The sequence below is a fragment of the Pezoporus flaviventris genome, unplaced genomic scaffold (assembly GCF_033815535.1).
Source record: "Pezoporus flaviventris isolate CSIRO_AGI_PZ_B2104156 unplaced genomic scaffold, CSIRO_AGI_Pfla_v1 ptg000001l, whole genome shotgun sequence".
NCBI classification, from domain to species: domain Eukaryota; kingdom Metazoa; phylum Chordata; class Aves; order Psittaciformes; family Psittacidae; genus Pezoporus; species Pezoporus flaviventris.
In genome coordinates, this window is record NW_026892549.1 from 44,555,020 (window position 1) to 44,573,843 (window position 18,824).

The window sequence follows — 18,824 nt, forward strand, 5'->3', positions numbered from 1 at the left end:
CTACTCAAGCTCCATCTGCTACTTAGCCACTAGCATAGACACAGGTTATGCTACAGACTGAACACAGATTTTGCTGTCTGCAGATTAATTACCATCTATGTCTACATGGTATGTTTTAGAAGCACAGCAGTGCTGCCTAGTAACACCTCAAGCACACAGCAATGAGAGCTTTCTGATGCAGGACCTGGTACAATTAAAAGATTTCATGCATTGTTTACAGTCACACAGAATTCTCAGATTAAACTTCCTACCATATATAACCATATCATTAGGGACTGATGAACTAATACATTCTGCTTTTTCTATATAGACAGGACTTCCAGCATCTTCAATGACACTTAAGAGTGGCTATCATGTAAACAACAGTTCATTTACTCAGCCTGAGGTGATGCTAACACTGCTGGTCAATAATACATCTTAGGTTAACTTGAAGGCAGACTGATCATTTTTTTTATGATTTCTGTTATGTGCCTTTTTACTCTGAGTGGTTTCCTTTCCTAAACAGAAGCTCAAACTTCCACAAAGTCAGTCTAGAATGGTCTCATTACCACATACTACTACTGGCCTTCTGGAATAAATTGGTTGGCTCTGTCCAAAGCTAAAAAAAAAAAAAAAAAAGTAAAAACTCCAAAGATAAGTTCAAACAGTTTTTTTTTAAAGAGCTTCTTGATAGAGTTCTTGTCAGACATCTTGGACTTTAACTAATATGGATCACTTTTCTTTTTGGTGAATGGAGCACTGCAGTAGAAAGAACATTATAATGTACATTTGTAGCCTCTTCCTTAGGGTTTAGCCACTTTCTCCCCTTAGTGCTCCATCAGTCAACAATAATGTCAGTATAAAGAGGGGATACTGATTTTCTCCTTTTCTACTTAAATACTACTTGCTGGAGAACATTTCTTCTAACAGATCAGCTCAAGGTAGGTAGTTTAACCTTCTACCTACCACTGGTCATTTTGGCTATTGCCATCTTGCACCTCCACTAAGGAACTTTAATTCTATCCAGAAATGGGAATGCCATACAGTTCTTACAAAATAATAACCACTGGGGACTTTGCCAATATCACTTTCCAGATCTGCAGCAAAATATAAAAGCAGATAACCACAGGAAAGCTAATCTGGAAATCAAGAATTTAATAGGTGTTTCATAGGAACAGGCATTGGCTAGTAAAATGCGAAACACCTACCTATGTGAATTTGAGCTGGAAACATGTCTAGAAACAGGAAGGCAACACTTCTTCAGGCACCTTTAGTGCATGGCTCCTTCCTACTGCATAACCCATTCTGCAGTATTGCAGATATCCAAAAGTTAGAATGAGCAGAAGTAGCAGAGAAACAGGAAAGGCCAAGTTCTAGGAATTATAGGTTGGCTAAGCAACAACTATGTGCACATAACTTTTTTTAAAACTATTACACCTGCACAAACCATTAGAGATAGAAAAAATTAGATTTCATTTTAGAACAAAAATGTGTTACTCTCTCACAATCCACAGTTTGAAAGCATTTAACCTGTTTCAAAGGGAAGACTTCAACTCAAACATCAAGCTTTGAGGTGAACAGATGCTGCTTTTTAAGACAGTCTCCTAGGAATACTCCATTGTTTAGGAAAAGATAAATATTTTGTTATTTTTTTCTTAAGACTGTACAATCACATTGGACCACACAGAGGATCTAAATAGCCCACTCTTCCTCTCTACTTCTGGACTTCAAATATGTATCAAAGCTCTGACGGTATAAATGCCTTATCCTTCCAAATAAATTAACCTACTTTGCTTCCTTATATTATAACTAAAAATAATACCAAAGAAATTAGGAAACCAAAACGTTTTTAGTCCTAGATAGACATTTCTAGTCTTCCACTATGAAAAGCATCTGCTCTCCTTACATCTGCTCCCATCACAAGAACTCACGCCTTGTCAACAAAGAAACCTCTTCCCCAGTGCAGTTTTAGGTTCATTCAGGATATAAAACCAATTCCAATTCACAAAGTAGTATGCCCCAATCTCTACAAGCCCCCAACACCATGCACTGGTTCTCTCCTGTTGCAGTAAGCTTACTGCTTACACAGTACAAGGCCATCATTTCTCATAATGGGCATTTTCAGTTTAATTTTTTTTAATTGTCTTGCAACTGGAATATTAAAATATCCTTGGAAGGTTTGAAACATCACAGAAGCATCAAAATATGACAAAAGCTTCAGAGAAGGTGAAAACGTGCAGTTCTTCACACTAAGCATGAAGTTCCATGAGAGCTCTGTTCTAACAGTGTTGGAAGACTAATTGCTGCATTCACTGAAATACTCAATGTGGCTTATTATACAAGAATATACACAAAGACAATGACGTGACGCATAATTCATTTACCCGCTTCTTTAAAAGATCACATATTTCTAGGCTAGCACTTAACTAAGGGTGCAGACACAGACAGTATATAACATGGACACAGTCCAAAGCTAGCTGTAATCCTTTACTTCTATACAAGAAGGATTCTAAAATTGTATTTTTAATCTATAGGATAGCTTTTTTTCCTCTCCTTACCATATCATCAAATCATGTAATTTGCATTTCCTCAGAAATTGTGAAGAATCTTTCAGTATAAACTGTGCTGCAAAACTTTAGACCAGTAACCCCGGACAGGTGCTAACACTAACTGTGCTGGAGACTGGACCTCACTATCTTTTCTTCTTTATAACCTTCAGGAGATATACTTCCTTCCCTAAAAAAGGCAAATATGAAGCCTATCATCAGCTATTGAACATGCTTGTGACTTCTTTTTGTTCCAAAATCACTTCTTTTAAAGGACAATTTTTATACAATACATAAAAAGCTATTTAGTTATGGTTTAGTGCTTCCTTTGAACTGTCTTTGAACAGAACAGACTTTGAACTAAGTTTCAGATACTCAGTTTAGTTCAAAGGACCTGGATAGAGAAAAAAAAAAAATAAAAAAATAAAAGTAGAGAAAACTATCAAAACATAGGAAAATAATGTTTTTAACTCATTTTGTACAAGAAGTATAAGCAGACATTGCAATGATGACTGGTTTGGACTATTTTCTAACTTAACTCCCAGCAGCAATTATTCCAAGTCACACTGAAAACTATTGATATTAAAATAATAATTAAAAAAATCCTCAAAATACTAATAGAGATATGCTGATCACAACATTAATGTTCTATAAAATAAAATGTATACCTTTCTCAAGGGATGACAAAAGGGCTGTGCACAATAGCAGACAGTACACAAACATTTTTACATTAAAAAATGGGATACAATTATCAAAATATCAGAACAGAAAAGCATACAAATAAGTCTACTAATGTCTCCATAACAAACTTCAGCTGGTATGAATAATGACAATGCCAAAAACTAGATTTGAGAAAAATTAGCATTTAAAAGTTCTAGATGATGTGAGGTTTTCATGTAGTTCATTCAGGAAAGACCACTAGGTTTAATATTTATGAAATCATAGAATATAACCTTGCTCCAAATTACATTTTGAACTTCAAAGATTTCCTATATCCTTTCTTTGAAGACAGGAATGTAACATCTATTATCTTTGGGCCTAAATACCACAAGTTCATGGACTAGATGTTGAATATTGCATTTCACAGCATTTTCAGAGAACTCAAACAATACTCCTCTTAAATACAAAGTAGCTGCTTATGTCAAAGTTTTGTCAATGCTGAAACATTTTTATACCCATCACCAACCCTACATCTACAAAACATGTTTGCTAAACATGACAGAACAGATGGACTAGCAGAAAAATGAAAATACCTTTCAGACTTTAAGCATATAATTGGCTGCAGTATACTAAGCAAGTAACCCTCAAAAGCTCAAGATTTTCTCCCCTATTATCATTGTCAGATCCTTTATGAAAAGTTCAGTAGATTGTTTTAATTCTTGAAGTTCTGAGGCCTTAGGATGAAAGCCAGTTTCAAAAAACCAAAGGAACCTAAAATGTTTTCTAAGTTAACACTGAATTATTAGGCACATCAGCGTTATTTTTTGCAGACAGTAACTGATGGGTGCACTTTTAAGAAAATCCTTTTAGAAAAGATGATAAACTAGGTTCTAGTTCTAGGTTCTGAAGAATGTAGGCACTGCAACCCCCCTTGCAACTGTAGCAAGCCATCAGTTCACAGCTAACATGCTATATATACACATCACCTCATTGCTTCATTTTTTCAATTCTATTTGCACATTTTTGCAAAACCTTGACAATTACATATGTTCATATTGAACACCGATCCATTTTCTTGTTACACACCTAATTATCCATTAGTACAGAAGTCTAGAAAGATTCAATGTCACTGCTAAGAGACTAATTTTAAGGTAAAGGCTCAGAATATACATACAGGGTTTAAAACAGTACAATACTATATTAAAGGTGCCAAATATATTCTTTACACTGCCCATTTACAAATAACGAACAAAAACTGGGTGGGAAGTGTAAGAAAAAGATGACCTGGCCATGTTCTAAGGTATTACATCTTATTGTTCTATGTTAAACATGTTACATAAAAAAAACTTTCTTTTTAATTAAATATTATCTGTAGGTTCAAAGACATCATTTACCCAAGGTACATACAACAGAATAATTTACCTCAGCTCACCAAAAAACTCTCCTGAAAAACAATGACAAGACACTGTGAACTTGCATACATAAGTATCTTGCCACATTTCTTGCAAAACTCTCAACGATTAAACATTATTACACACATCTAATTAAACCAGCTGGTGGCACTCTTGTACCATTAATCTGGATTTAATATGAAAACTAGTCGAGAAACACTACAAACATCTTTTTTAAAAGCCCCCTACTACCCCTAAGAAACTAACTAAAATGAGGGAAACTGAGGAAACAGTGTTCAATAGACAGCTGTATGCTTGCAAACTCTGTTGAAAAGATAACTACTTTCATTTCAACTATATCAGTACATCGAATTCTTTAGACACCAGCTTAAAGAATTAGAACTATTTTCAAAAGACACCATGAGAATTAAAAAATATAATTTTTTCTTTGTAACTTTTTCCAAAGGGAGACAAATCGGGAAAGGAGAACTGATATTTTCTTTGCTAACTCTGAGATTATCTATTCATATAGTAAATATAAAAGCAAGCAATATGAAGTGATGAACATCTAATAAAAAAATATCAATTTTCTGCTTTCTTTTGCAATCGGGGTTGTTTTGTCTGAAGAAAAGGAGGCTCAGGGGTGATCTCATCACTCTCTACAACTACCTGAAAGGAGGCTGCAGTGAGGTTGGTTCCATCTCTTCTCCCAAGTAAGAAGTGATAGGATAAGAGGAAATGGCCTCAAGTTACGCCAGGAGAGGTTTAGACTGGATATTCGGAAAAAACTGTTTACTGAAAAGGCTTTCAGGCACTGGAACAGGCCACCTACGGAAGTCACCATCCCTGAAGGTATTTAAATTACATGTGGATGTAGCAGTTGGGGATGTGGTTTAGTGATGGACTTGGCAGTGCTAGGTTAACAGTTGGATTCAATCTTAAAGGTCTTTTCCAATCTCAGCGAACCTATGAGTCTGTTCTATGGTACTGTGACAGCCAAAAGCAATCATGCTTCATAAAAAAAAAGTGTATTTTAAGTAGTCTTGCCCAATTGACAGTCAATGATCAACTTAAGAAGTTTAATTATATACATGGTTACCTTACTGCACTGTTGGGATACTAACAAATTAAACTAATGTGATTTTTTGTTGCAGACACATTGACATAACTGTTGACATTAACAGAAGCCATATAAACATGTTGTAACAACTTACAGGAGTCAGTTCAGCTTCCTCTTCTGGAAAGTTTATGGGATGCTTGGATGATTGATGGAATGTCCCACAGAAACAGTAAAAATGTAGGAAAATTGGAAAGGAAGGATGCAAAAGGGGAAGAGAGGAAAGGGACAGAGGAGAAAGAAAGGCTTTATTACCACTCAGAAGAGGGAAAAAAGAAGCAGCGATGACGATTAAGAAAAGGCAACAAAACTAGATTAAGAAGTTACAGTAACCCCCATCCAAAATTTCTTACAGACAAATGATCAATGACTTGAAGACAAGAAGATATTCAGGCTTTCTTCTACGGGAAGGGAGGAGATAAGATACAAGTATGTTTTCAATCACAGTAAGACGGGAACCAGTCAATAACCCCAGACAAAAGCAGTTGAACAAATCAGAAAATGAACCCAGGTAATATTTTCTTTGCACAGTATCACTTGCTCACTAAGCCAACAACCGAGAGTTAAGTTCTCTAAACACTACAAACAGAAAAAACATACTGTCACTTCACACAAGCTTATTTGCTTCCCATGTCAGTTCTTCCATACATAATATACTCTGGTGACAAAGTACATACAAGAAGAATGTCCATCTAGTAGAGATTTAACTTATTTCCAGTTTGTCATACTGTTTTCGATCTCTGAGTGCTCCCATACTCCATTTAAAAAGAAATGAAGTATTTCTGTATTTCCATAATCTTCAGTAAGGGAAGGGCTGGGACACAACAACAAAACCCATAAAGCAAAAAGAAAAACCCCACCACATTTGTGGCTCAGGACAAAATGCCCATGGTAGTGACAACTTTCCTAGTATGAAGTTAAGGGTTCAAAAATTGAATATTATGCTACTAAAAAGCAGAGTACCCAAGATTTCTAGTGTGTCATCCAATGTTTGCTCCTTTTCCTTCTAAGGTACAGAAGTATTTGTTTCAGGCATGTTAATTTTGGTAACTGAATTTCACAGTTAAAGTTCGACAGACGGAAAAGGGGTTACTGTTTATTCTTACCAAAACCTCAGAAAAAGAAAATAGAAACTGAAGCAGCAGCATTAGATAATGGAGCTGCCCAATACTTCAACATACAAGATGTGTTTTCAGCTGCTTAGTGGTCACAGTTTAGCAAAATTCTTATAAGACAGAAATTTGCCATTACGGGTTACTGTTATAGGATTATTACTAATCAGTTACATTAGACAATGTATCTCCAAGAGAGGAAAGGAAGGTGTATGTATTTTTAAAAACCTCTGCATGTCTGACCATTAAATAGACTGCATGTCTGACCATTAAACAGACTACTGGCAGGGGGAGTAGACTTGCTTTGCACTCTCCCATGGGGAGTTACCCAAATATGTCTGGGCATAAGCCTTTAGAATTAAAACTGTAGTCCATAAAGTCTCAGTGAAGACTGGACAATCACAATTACAAAAACTCAGTGATGCATTGTCTCACAAAGCTCTTCAACTGGACTGCACACAACTAACCTTGAACAAAAAGACTGGATAAGTTTGAGAGTGTTTGGGTCCATGTTGGGACATTACAACAGCCTTCTTGAAACTGCAACGCCTGGCTGCTGCAGAGCATACTGGAGCCAGATACGGGAAGTGAGAATCTGGAGCTATTACTCTATGTTCCCAAGTGGCCAACCCTCTTCCTAGAACCCGTGCAACTCTGCAGGCAACTGGAATTTCCTAATACTAAGTGTTCAACTTTGCAACTTAAAAAACACCCAATAAAAAATCCCCAAATAATCATGATTTAAAAAAAAAAAAAAATAATGTATTTTTACAGGAAGTATTTCTTAACTTCTAGGGACACTTAAAACTTCATGCCAGCTCTGACAGCTACAATCTAAACCTATTGAAATTCACTGCAGTTTAAGAAACATGTCTGTGGATGCTTCAAATTAAGGAACTGCTGGACTGTGTGCATGACGTGCACTCTTCTATAGTCCACTGTTCAAGTCCATGCACTTGCCATGTCAAGTTGTGATGATGCTTCTCTGATGAACACAAATCCTGGGATGCAGCAGGACAGAAAGCATTGCAAAAGCTATAGACCATTTCACTTCAAGCTTAGTTTCAGTACTGGTTTTAAGAGATTTAAGACTATGCTGCCACAAGAAAGAGGCAGTCCTGACCTTCCCCCAGCCTTGTGCTCTCACATATTTTTTGTGTGAACAGCAGTGACCATGCAGTCCAGTAGAACAGCAAACAACTACTTCAGACGGATTATTTTTCAGGGAGACCACAAGCTAATCCAAATCACTAGGCAGCTGCACAAACACTAGTGCCAACACAAAATGGGGCTAGACTGCCCAATTCAGCACCAGCATGGACCTAAATTAGTATGAACAGGAAAGAGGTTTCAAGCAGTGGAATTTTCCCAAAAGAAAAAAAAAAAACAAATATGAAAAATTAAATAAAATGGAGTATAATTTCACATAAAATGGTTGTCTGATCTATCCAAAGAGATGTATCAAGTAGAAGACTGAAAGAAGGAAAAAAAAACACCCCACCAAACTTCATGTTAACTGTGTTAGTTTGAGAAAGAGTATCAGATACCTCATTGTGTGAAGGGCTCTACCTGAGGCACAGAAAACAAGACATCACAGTAGCTAAGATACCTAAGCAATAAAAGTACACATAGCTTTAATCGGTTTTGTTTGAAGCTGCTGCCTGTTACACCAAGTAGTACCCGTATTAAGTAACATTTGCTTACATGTCTGCTGACTTCTAAACTCTTAATCAGTTCTAAAAAATTACTGTAGACATCAAATGATCCAAAGATCAACCACCAGAAAAGAATGGATATACAGAGCTGGGGAGTTGATGTCACAAACCTATCCTTTTGTTTAAAAGCAGGTAAGGCATACGAAAAAACTCAAACTCGCATTCATAAAGCAAACCATGTCACTGATGTGACTGGTCTAAAATCTTGAACTTTTACAGACATGAGACTACTAAATGTCAAACACAGGCAACTGCAACCAAGGCTGTAAATCTGGTTAACTTAAAATGATGACTTCTCTTTGTATTTGCAGACAAGTTTTATTACACTGTAACAGACTAAACACAAGCCAGCATGCACAAAACAGATACAGCTAAAAGGACAGTTCTCAGCTGTTTCTCCAGAACATAAAGTCTCATTTTTTGGGTCTAAAATCCTTTAGAAACCTGATAAACCCAAGTTTTCATCCTCTAAGTTACAAGTGTATGCAACTGAAGAAAGCTGTGTAAATTCTTTTCTCCTCTTAAGAGTTTAATGTTTCATAATCAGCTGCTGTGTTAATTTGTCATCTGTTACAAATTACATTTTTGGCAACCTGAAGTAAGGACAAACAAGTAAACTGTTGATAATTTCCTACAGATGTAGTATTTCTCTTCCCTAGTCAATTAAATGATACCGAAAAAGTAAAGGAATTTACTTGTCTTGGTTTTAAGTGGACTGGTCTATCTACAAAGAAATTGGCTGCTTTAAAAGCTCCATTAATCAATCACAACTTACAGAGTGATATCTTCACTGGAAACTGCAATCAAAGCATACAACTCTCTGCAGTGCTTCTGACAAAATTTGGTAACATCATAAGGCAAGAATTCTCATTTCTCAACTCAGGCCTAATGGTCTGGTCCAAAACTGCTGCTTCTGAGACATATGCTGCCTAGATTTGCTTGGTCATTGATCTAAGGTATTTTGTCTCTTTCAGATGAATCTAGTAAGAGTTCCAACCTCTGAGCAACCATTTTCTTAGCTTGCCTGTATGAACAATATATTTTTTCCTCAATAAATCCTATTAAATACAAGTGAGATTTAAAGTGTGGTTATTTATACTCGGCACCCAATTCAAACTGTCTTCTACAACTGTCAAAATCTGCAATAGTGACTTCTCTAATCAATGCATGCAAAGAGGTAGGAGGGGAAGCTAAAAACGATAAAAAAGGTCACTGGACTGCAGACAGCTTCCATCAGCAACAGCAGCTGTTCTACTGTTAGCATTACTAATTGTAACAGCACATGTACGCACACACACAGAAGTCTAACAATTTTAAGAGGGTACCAGCTCAGCTGACTCCCACCAACTTACATTCTTTTCTTGTAGTAGACAAAAGTTTATTGCAACTGGAAAGGGAAGGCTGATGAACCTTGAACTATACACCTTCATCTTAAGAAGTCAGAACAGCTAAAGAATAGAAACCATCAAGTGTTTGTATCTCTAAAGGAACACAATGCAATAAGGGCAGCACACCGCAGGCAAACTCTAACATACAGTACAGCTTTGCTGGAGACAACCATCTCACTACTGCCACACGCAAGGGGCTACCAGGAAAGTTTCTGAAGAAGCAATTTTAACTGCAGATAAATACATTTTGAATAGCAGAATTTGACTCGTTCAGCTGTTTGTCTACTGGAGAAGAATCCAACACTACAGAACAGCCAGAAAGAACTGCATTTAAATGTAGACAATGCCTTTAGAGTTCATACATAAGGTAAAAAAATACAGTATAATTTTGTTTTTTGAGTTGATAGCAAGCTTTGCTAGGCAGCTGTGTCAAATAAGACATGTATCACACTGTCCATTTTTCCTGCTCCTTCCGGGGAGGAAACTTTTGAGCTTATTCATCAGTGTGAGGAAGAGCTGACAGGCAATCTCAGAAGATAAATACATTCTTGCATGTTTTATGGCTCCTGCTGTACCTTAGTTAGTGACCTCTTATGTGAAAAAAAAAAATAAAAATCATAGGGTGACTTTTAAATTCACGGCTATGAAATAAGTTGGATACGCTGACTGGAGAAACAAGATTTACCAATACATGGATAATGTTTAGGTTCTCATTTTCCTTTCACTTTTTTTAAATTTATACAAACCAATTTTTAAAACCTACTATGCAATGTATGTGCAGTGAATTAAACTTTTAGAATGTCTCTCTTGAAGCCCAATTCAAAATTCTTACCAGATGAAAAAACCCAAAGAAACAGCAAAAATAACCCACCCTTCCATTCTGTCGTTTGCTTTGCAGATTCCATAAGTATAATGTTGAGGAAGAACAAATTTAGTTTTTTAGTCAGTTTTGCCAGCACTGGAAAGAGTGTATTGGTAATCTTTGGGTTCTAGTGCATCATATGATGAAAACTGTTTTACTGTCATGAATAAACTTCATGATAAATGCCAAGCACATTTGATCACCAAAATACATAAGTATTGTTTATATTTTATAAACTGATATGTTTATTTCAGAGGATGTTTTGAAAGCCTTCAAAAATCTGGCAAGTGAAGAGTCATTTTACATTTATTTCAAGAACATTTGAAAACTGGATGGCTCACACTTCTTATGCCAAGAAAACCGAAAGCCAAAGTGCTTCAAGATATGCACAATTTTCCTTTACTGTTGACTTATTAAAAAATATGTAGTGACTAATAATCAGAAAAAAGAAAAAGAGGAAGAGACTGTCTAATTGTTTCAAATTAAGTCTTTCCATTCACTGTTTTCAACTTAGGAAAAGGATAACTGGAAACTCTCCAGAATACACTTTGTGTACAAAACTATGGATATAATAAAACTGGCAGAAAATGAAATTAATTTAATTTTTTTTTAAGAGTCTTTAGAAGAAATAGAAAACTAACATCTGTTACGTCTTGTCTGTTGTATATCTGCAGCTACTGTCCCAAATCTGAGACTAACATCCTTTGGATCTGCTAACCACACAAAGCATGGAACATAAGGAAAACTACTCAAACTTTAAGCTCCCAAAATACAAGAGCCAATAACGCTCTACTCCTCCAAGAGCTAAAATAGCCTACAACTGTCCTTTAAATCACCTACAAATACTACGTGAGGTTCAGCAATCCAATTCTATTTTAAGACACTGTTTCCTACCAAAGACCATACATACACATTACAGGTTGATTTCTCTGCATAGAGAAATTTAACTGCATTTTCATACAATGTAACGTTTGGCAATCACAGATGAAACATGACCTACAATGATCGTTAATGGGCAGAAAAGCTTCTGTGTTATGCCACTGCATAGCAAGTATTATTTTAGCAACAACATGTCCATACAAGAAACAAGGCAAAATTGCTATGAAACACAAACTGTCTTTCCTTATGCCCATTCAAATTTTCCACTTTATCCCACTGGAGATATTAACCAACACATATTTCTCTATATGTGTTTAGCTTACATTACAACTGTTTTTGTGTCATGCCTCCAAAGCTCCTTTGTTTTCCCCCAAAGAAATGTTAACATCTACTATATACTACCTCCTCCCCTGCCAAGTGTAATCAAAGAACCTGTTGTTCTAACGCACTTGCAGTCCCCTGTCATGATTTTCACCTCTCACATATCCAGCCTAAAACTACAATGAACTTAAGCAAAAGCTGGGCAAGGGGGAGGGAGGAGAAGAGAGGAAGAGGCATTACCAACTGCCAAATTATGCTCTGTCTTCATATGGAAATCAGAATCTCTCAGCTGTGCAAACTGGATTACAAAGAACTCCATCATACCGGGAGGGAGGAGATGCTGTACTGTGCAGATGGCAGACTTCAAACTTTTCTGCAACTTCTTCAGTGAGTAGATGCAGGACAGTAACAGCGATTGTCCATAAATAGATCCTTTCAGACATAACTAGCAACATGAGCATGATAAGCCCAGCTCACTGTTCTCTCTCTACTACTTTCTTCTGCTGTTGGTCTAGAAAAGTTTACTGAAAATAAAGACAATTTCTCGGTGGCAGAGGGACTGAAGGAGGAAGGAAAAAAATAAGATGGGTGGGTGGCGGGACAAATTAGTCATATAGCTGTCACTTCCCCTACCTTTATCTCATGCTATTACATCACTCATTCAATCTAGATTCAAGTAAAGTATTCCACAGGCAAAAACTAAGATTTAAATGTATGCCACTCATTACACAACTAGAAGCACAGAAGGCAAAACATAACCTACAAATTTAAGGAAGAACACTGTTCAAGCAAGGATTTGGAAAATATTTCTGTGAAAGACAAATTTCAATTCAGCAAAAATTACAGGGGCCTGGGGTGGGGTGGAAACAGCTTCTCTTATTCAGCAGTGCTTAGAGGAGACTGGAGAACATTAATGCAGACAAGACCATGCTTAATACCGCCAAGACAAGACCCTGAGACTACAAAGCCAATAAGACTACAGGTAACAGAGTGTTACCATCTGTCATGATGCTGATACATCTTCAGTCCCAGAAGTTCCTGCAGCACAGAACACTAGGAGAAAGATGAAGACCTTGACTCTAAGGTGACTGTCCAACTGCTCAGGCAAAAAGATTTGAATAATCCATTATTACCAATGAGTGCATTCCTGCTGTCCCTTCCAGCCTCCAGTTCTTGGCTACAATCCTACTAAACATCGGCATACACAAGACTCCTCTGAGCCTTTGCAATTCACCCAAATAACATAGAATGAGCCCCAGAATAAAAGTGGTATGTTTTGGTGTGTTTAAGTACCAAAGATGGGGCAGGGTAAGAGATGAGACAATATAAGAGCTTTAGGGAAGGAAGGATGAGAAGAAAGGGAAGTCATACCCTCCCATTTTGGCTGACTGTAGAATTTCAGCCTCTTTTCATGACATTTGTCACTATTATCACTCAGAAGGTATACTAAACTATGCATAACTTCATTGAAAGGCAGTTCTTTTACAGGATTTCCTTACATTTCCAGGTCAGGAAGCTCTTAAATACATAGCAGAATTGTTTCTCTAAGATAGAATACTGAATATCCTTTTTCAGACAAGCATTTCCCCATATCAAAATGGTCTTCAATTTTACTGTTTTACTGCAAATCACAAGAGGAAGAGCATACCTTTAAGCTGCAGAAGAAAGGATGACTTTTTAAAGTACCTATACTACCTGGAGAGGACAGAAAGGGTCAGTCAAAAGGGCAGAGCTGCCAAATCACTGACCTTTTTTGCAAGAGCCATAGCAGCAAAGAAAAATTCTAAAGGTCAGTTTAACTACAGTCTCAAGGAAGACAGGCAAAAGAAAAGAGTTAACTTGAAGCACTATGTGAGAATAACAAATCTTACAACAGATCTGCTACAGCCAGAGCCACTTTCTGCATTAAAAAAAAAAAAAAAATCTTGGTTTTAATACACGGGCACTATGTCCTCTTCAAAGTCTACTTTCTCAGAGGTATGTCCTCTATTAGAAACAGCACCACTGAGTCAACTGTGTGGGTGGGTGGATGAAATTTAGCCACAGTAGGAAAAGCTGGTTCAGTTTACAACCTAGCCATGAAGATTAGTAAACCCCTTGTCATGGTTTAAACCCAGTCAGGCAGCTCGTTCACTCACTTCCCCCCCTTCTTGCCCTCTCCCTAACTCCAGGAGGGACAGAGAGGAGACTAGAAAAGAATGCAACTCCCACGGGTTGAGATAAGAACAGTTTAGTAACTAAAGTATAACACAAATCACTACTGCTACCACCAATAATAATAATGATAAGAGAAATACCCTTCCGGGTAACTCCCAGTTACATCCTGGGCATGATGTGCTGTGGTATGGAATACCTCTTTGGTCAGTTTGGGTCAGGTGTCCTGTCTCTGCTTCCTCCCGGCTTCCCCTCCTCCCTGGCAGAGCATGAGGCTCACAAAGTCCTTGGCCAAACCAAAACATCAGTGTTACCAGCTCTGTTCCCAGGCCGAAAGTCAAAACACAGCACTGCACCAGCTACCAAGAAGGAGAAGAATGACTGCTACTGCTGAACCCAGGACACCCCTGAACAGTGGTTTTAAGGCACTAAATGAATGAAAAAGCAAACAAACTCCTTTGTTTGTATTCAATGATTCTACCGGGGAATCCTTGGGTTTTTGTCCATTTATAAGGTGAAGTTAATTTCAAAACCACCACCACAGAGTTTGTCACAAACTCAAAAAATGTGATTTTTTCCCCTTTTCTGAAAAAGTCCCATCCCATCACAGTTTTAATACTGAACAGCTGAACACCAATTCTGTAAACTTGGGGAAAATTTCTCAGAGTTTAACACTTTCTTCAGCCTACTGAAAAAGGATAGAGCAAAAACAAAGCAGCACTGTTACTGAGTGTAGAGGTTTCTGCTAGAGAGCAGAATTTGGCTCTCAAATTACCAACACTTTCTGGTTACCTCCTTCAAAAGAATCATTCTTATCAACTTATCTGGGCAGAGAAACAATAGCCACATTCTTATGAGAAGCAATCACCAGGTTTACAAAGGCAGTGCTTGCATGTCTTTGTGAGAAAAGCTTTTGGGGTGATTTTGAGCCTTGCAGTCACTGGCTAAGAGCACAGAAAGCAACTGCAACACTTGCAGCAACACAAATTAGCTTCCTGTGAAGACAAAGCAAGTTCTTGACCTCTTTCTCTTGATTCACCAACATTAAGTTCCTTAGAATAGCAAGAGGTGGCTTGTTGATTACTCATGCCGCATCAAGAATTGGAGAGACAGAAGACAAGATGGGCAAACTTACTGATGCCTCAGCATATCACTCCTGAAGTAAGAGGGCCTAAGATCTAGAGGGAGACCTGCAAAATCAGCTGCAGACAACATTCTGCGTTTCTCAAAAATTAAGAAATACAAAATTTAAGTTTTTCTTGTACTATGCAAGTTACAGAAGCAATTACTTGAAGAATCTTTTTAGCCTGAGAGACAAAAATGAAGTATTGCCTAACTTCCTACATGAAAAGTCCAAAACAAATGAAGAGATATCAGCATGAATAGCAGGAAAAAAAAACAACCCCAAAAACAAACAGCAAAGCCCCACACCAAAAGAAGTCTTGTCATACTACAGAAAGAAGATGATTGACAAGCAGCAATATAACTGATGATTGTCATAGGCTGGTTGCAGCACTTAGGCCTACAGCAATACTGCAAAGGTTTGCATTTTAACTTTGCTAAGAGAAAAGAACACATTTCTATATACCTCTGGTTTGCTTCACTCAATACAAATCTCCAATAAAATAATAATCTTAGATAATTTAATTTAAAATAAATACTGAATACTAATTTTTTCTACAAAGAGACATTTTACCTAAACTGTCACTTAGTCATTTCTTACCACTTCAAATAAAGATTTAAATGTAAGTGTGACCTTGTGGAGCTGATCATTATACTGACAAGCCTGCATCATTCACTCTTTATATCAAATGAACTTTTGCTGCAGATGGGCAGAGGTATGCTTTCAGCACAGCTAATTCAAATTAATGTTAATTATTGATTAGAATAAACTCTGCTTGTTCCAGTTTTCTCCCGTAAAAGAGAACACACATATTAGTACAACTGACTTTAGAACAGGCCAGATTTCTGTTTCTGAGAGTATTTCTACATGACATCTTCTAGTTTCAGTTCTGTAAATTCACCACAACATTTTTCTCATTTCTTTACACACGTCACCATCACTTTCAATGTTCCCAAACTGCCTGTGGTTTTACTGAAAGGTTTCCCCTCTGATTAAGCAATGCCAAGGTGCCAAAATACCAAATGAACATCTGTTCTTGCTGCATCTCAGCCCAGTTGTTTTTGTGTTGTGCATTGCTTCAAACAGGTCTCCCTGTCATACATTAAACAAGAATATTAAGTAGCAGCAAATTACTGGCATAGCATAGCTCCAGATAGGCACTAAGCTGCTTCATGTGTATGAAGTGTACTATAAAAGGAATGTAGTCTTGTCAGTTATACTTTCTCTGTTCCACAGCTGTGTGCTCCTCAGATTTAAATTAAAAGCAATATATGAGATTTACTTAGGATAAACCCATTAACTATAAAACATTAAAATCCATGACTGGCATAAGAGAAGGAAGAGATGGGAAAAGCTGTTAAAAAAAAGAATCTTTAAAAGATTCTTGCACACAGGAACAAAACCAGAGAAAGAAGTAGCCACAGCAGATGAGGTCCATAGAAAAAAACAAAACAAAACAGCCTTAATCTTTAATCAACCCTACTGCACTGAAGATATTTAGCTAGGAGTGTCAGCATGGGGAGGGACAATGGATAGATGAGTTTAAAAAAAAACAAACAAAACCAAACCAAGCCAAAATCTTGAATTAGTGACACTCTACCTCAGTGATTGGTTGCCCTTGTGATGTCAAGTCCAGTTCCTGAGGTCTTGTCACTTTATCAATATCCAAGGAATCCATGCTGGAAGCTGCAGAGGTTATGCTGGAACGGGAGGAGTTACTGATTGAGCGCACCTCAGCATCACTCACTGTGCCAGCAGATGCTGTCCTCCTGTGCTGAGCAGTAACTACTGTTTTGGTGTCTTCTGCAACAGACTGTTGGGCTGCCTCATCCATGCTCAAAGAGGCCTTCTCTAACTGTGCAGTGATGTCATCCAAAGATACATTGGCATGTGATGGTTTAGTCACCTTACCAGATGAGGATAATCCTTTCATGCTGCTGTGCTTAGCAGAAGTTCGGCTAGCAGGTGGTTTCAAAGCCTTGGATTCTGTGGCAAGGCGTTTCACCGCAGCATTGTTTGCTGAATGAGACCCAATACTGCTGAGCTCCTGCTCTATGGAACAGAGATCAGCCATGAGAGCATCTAGATCCACAGTCTCCCCCTGATTCAGGGCTTCTGCAACAAACAAGATTTCAGTACATGCAGTCACTTGATTCATCTGTGAAATGCTTCACTTTGTGTTATCAGGTTTAACAGTTAGGTTAAGGGAACAAAGGAAGCTGTATTTTCTTTTCCCCATCTGTATTGCAAAAACCTCTGCTTACTGCTAAGCAGAAATTTATTTGCACTACTAATCCTGACTGTTCTAAGGGCAACTAAAAACCCAAAAATCAACAAACTATTTTGATTAAATACGTTTGCTGACAGAAGAAATCTAGGACTGTTTGGATCACACCTGAAAAGTTTAAACTGCTGTCCTGTGAACAGAATCTAAAAGTACATTTGTATAATATCATGCCTCAACTTCTCAAAAGAAATGTAGGTGTTTTGCTAAGCATTTTCTGCTAAAGCAATTTAAGGTATGTGACACTGCTTAAAAAACCCAAACCACAGAAAACAAAAAAACACAAACCCACAAAATACTATACAACTACTCAAGCCATTAAATTGCAGTTTCCTGTATTATAACCAGGGGAAGCTATTTTAAGACAAAGAAAAACTTTTTTTTTTTACTATGAAAGCATTCTGTAGCTATATTCCTGCATCCTGCCCCATGAAGATGCTTTTTTTTCCCCATTTAACAGTTACACATCAATTCATTCTTTCATAAACCCAGATCCCAGAATATTTATTTCTGTATAAAAACTAGGCTACAATTCTCAGATACCAAGTTCTATAAAAGAAACTGGTTTAAGATACTAAAAATTCTGTGCCACCAGAAAGCAATGCCTTCAGCAAATATTCTCACTTCAGCTAGAAGTATATTTAAATGTACTTATATTTTACAATGTTCTCATTTATAGCTGGAATAGGTTGGTCTTTTTTTCCCTAAACTAATATTTGAAAGGGTAAATAATTCAACAAACCATTCAAATTGTACATGGAGAAGCGATACGAGAAGTTGGCAAGATTGGTTTCCTGACGGAGGGGTGATCTCTTGACTGGTGCCACAGGCTTGTCTGTATCCAAACTCTGAAAAAAAAACAAAAAAAGAGACAGGACATAGTTTTGACAGGGAACTGGGCAAGCAAACATTTAAGATAAAAGTAACTTTCTTTAAGAGAAGCTTTTCAAAAACTCCTGGCATGTTAAAAAAAAAACACAACAAAACAAACCAAAACAAGAAACAAACCACCAACTCTTGTTCAGGCTTTAGATTTCAAACACTGAAATACACATCAGATATTCAATGGAAAAAAAAGGTTAAACACATTCTGTTTTATTTGTTTTTTTCTTTCTTTTAGAATCAAAAGAATGGAAGCATGTCCATTCTTTTTGAACAAGTCCAGAGGAGGGCCACGAGGATGATCAGGGGACTGGAGCACCTCCTGTATGAAGACAGGCTGAGGAAGTTGGGGCTGTTCAGCCTGGAGAAGAGAAGGCTGCGTGGAGACCTCATAGCAGCCTTCCAGTATCT

At 37.3% G+C, this 18,824-nt stretch overlaps 1 protein-coding gene across 4 annotated transcripts in view; it reads right to left on the reverse strand.

Moving 5' to 3' along the window:
• The window catches only part of RAPH1 (Ras association (RalGDS/AF-6) and pleckstrin homology domains 1), a 91,693-nt gene that overhangs the window by 33,171 nt on the left and 39,698 nt on the right, over positions 1-18,824 (reverse strand). For 2 of the 4 annotated variants that reach the window (XM_061455006.1, XM_061454997.1), the window contains exons 3-5: positions 18,274-18,379; positions 16,848-17,362; positions 5,791-5,832 (exon numbers count right to left, since the gene is read on the reverse strand). In XM_061455006.1, the coding sequence (XP_061310990.1) occupies positions 5,791-5,832; positions 16,848-17,362; positions 18,274-18,379 (663 nt within the window). The remainder of the gene's footprint in view (positions 1-5,790; positions 5,833-16,847; positions 17,363-18,273; positions 18,380-18,824) is intronic. The other 2 variants (XM_061455015.1, XM_061455026.1) reach the window with 1 other exon arrangement.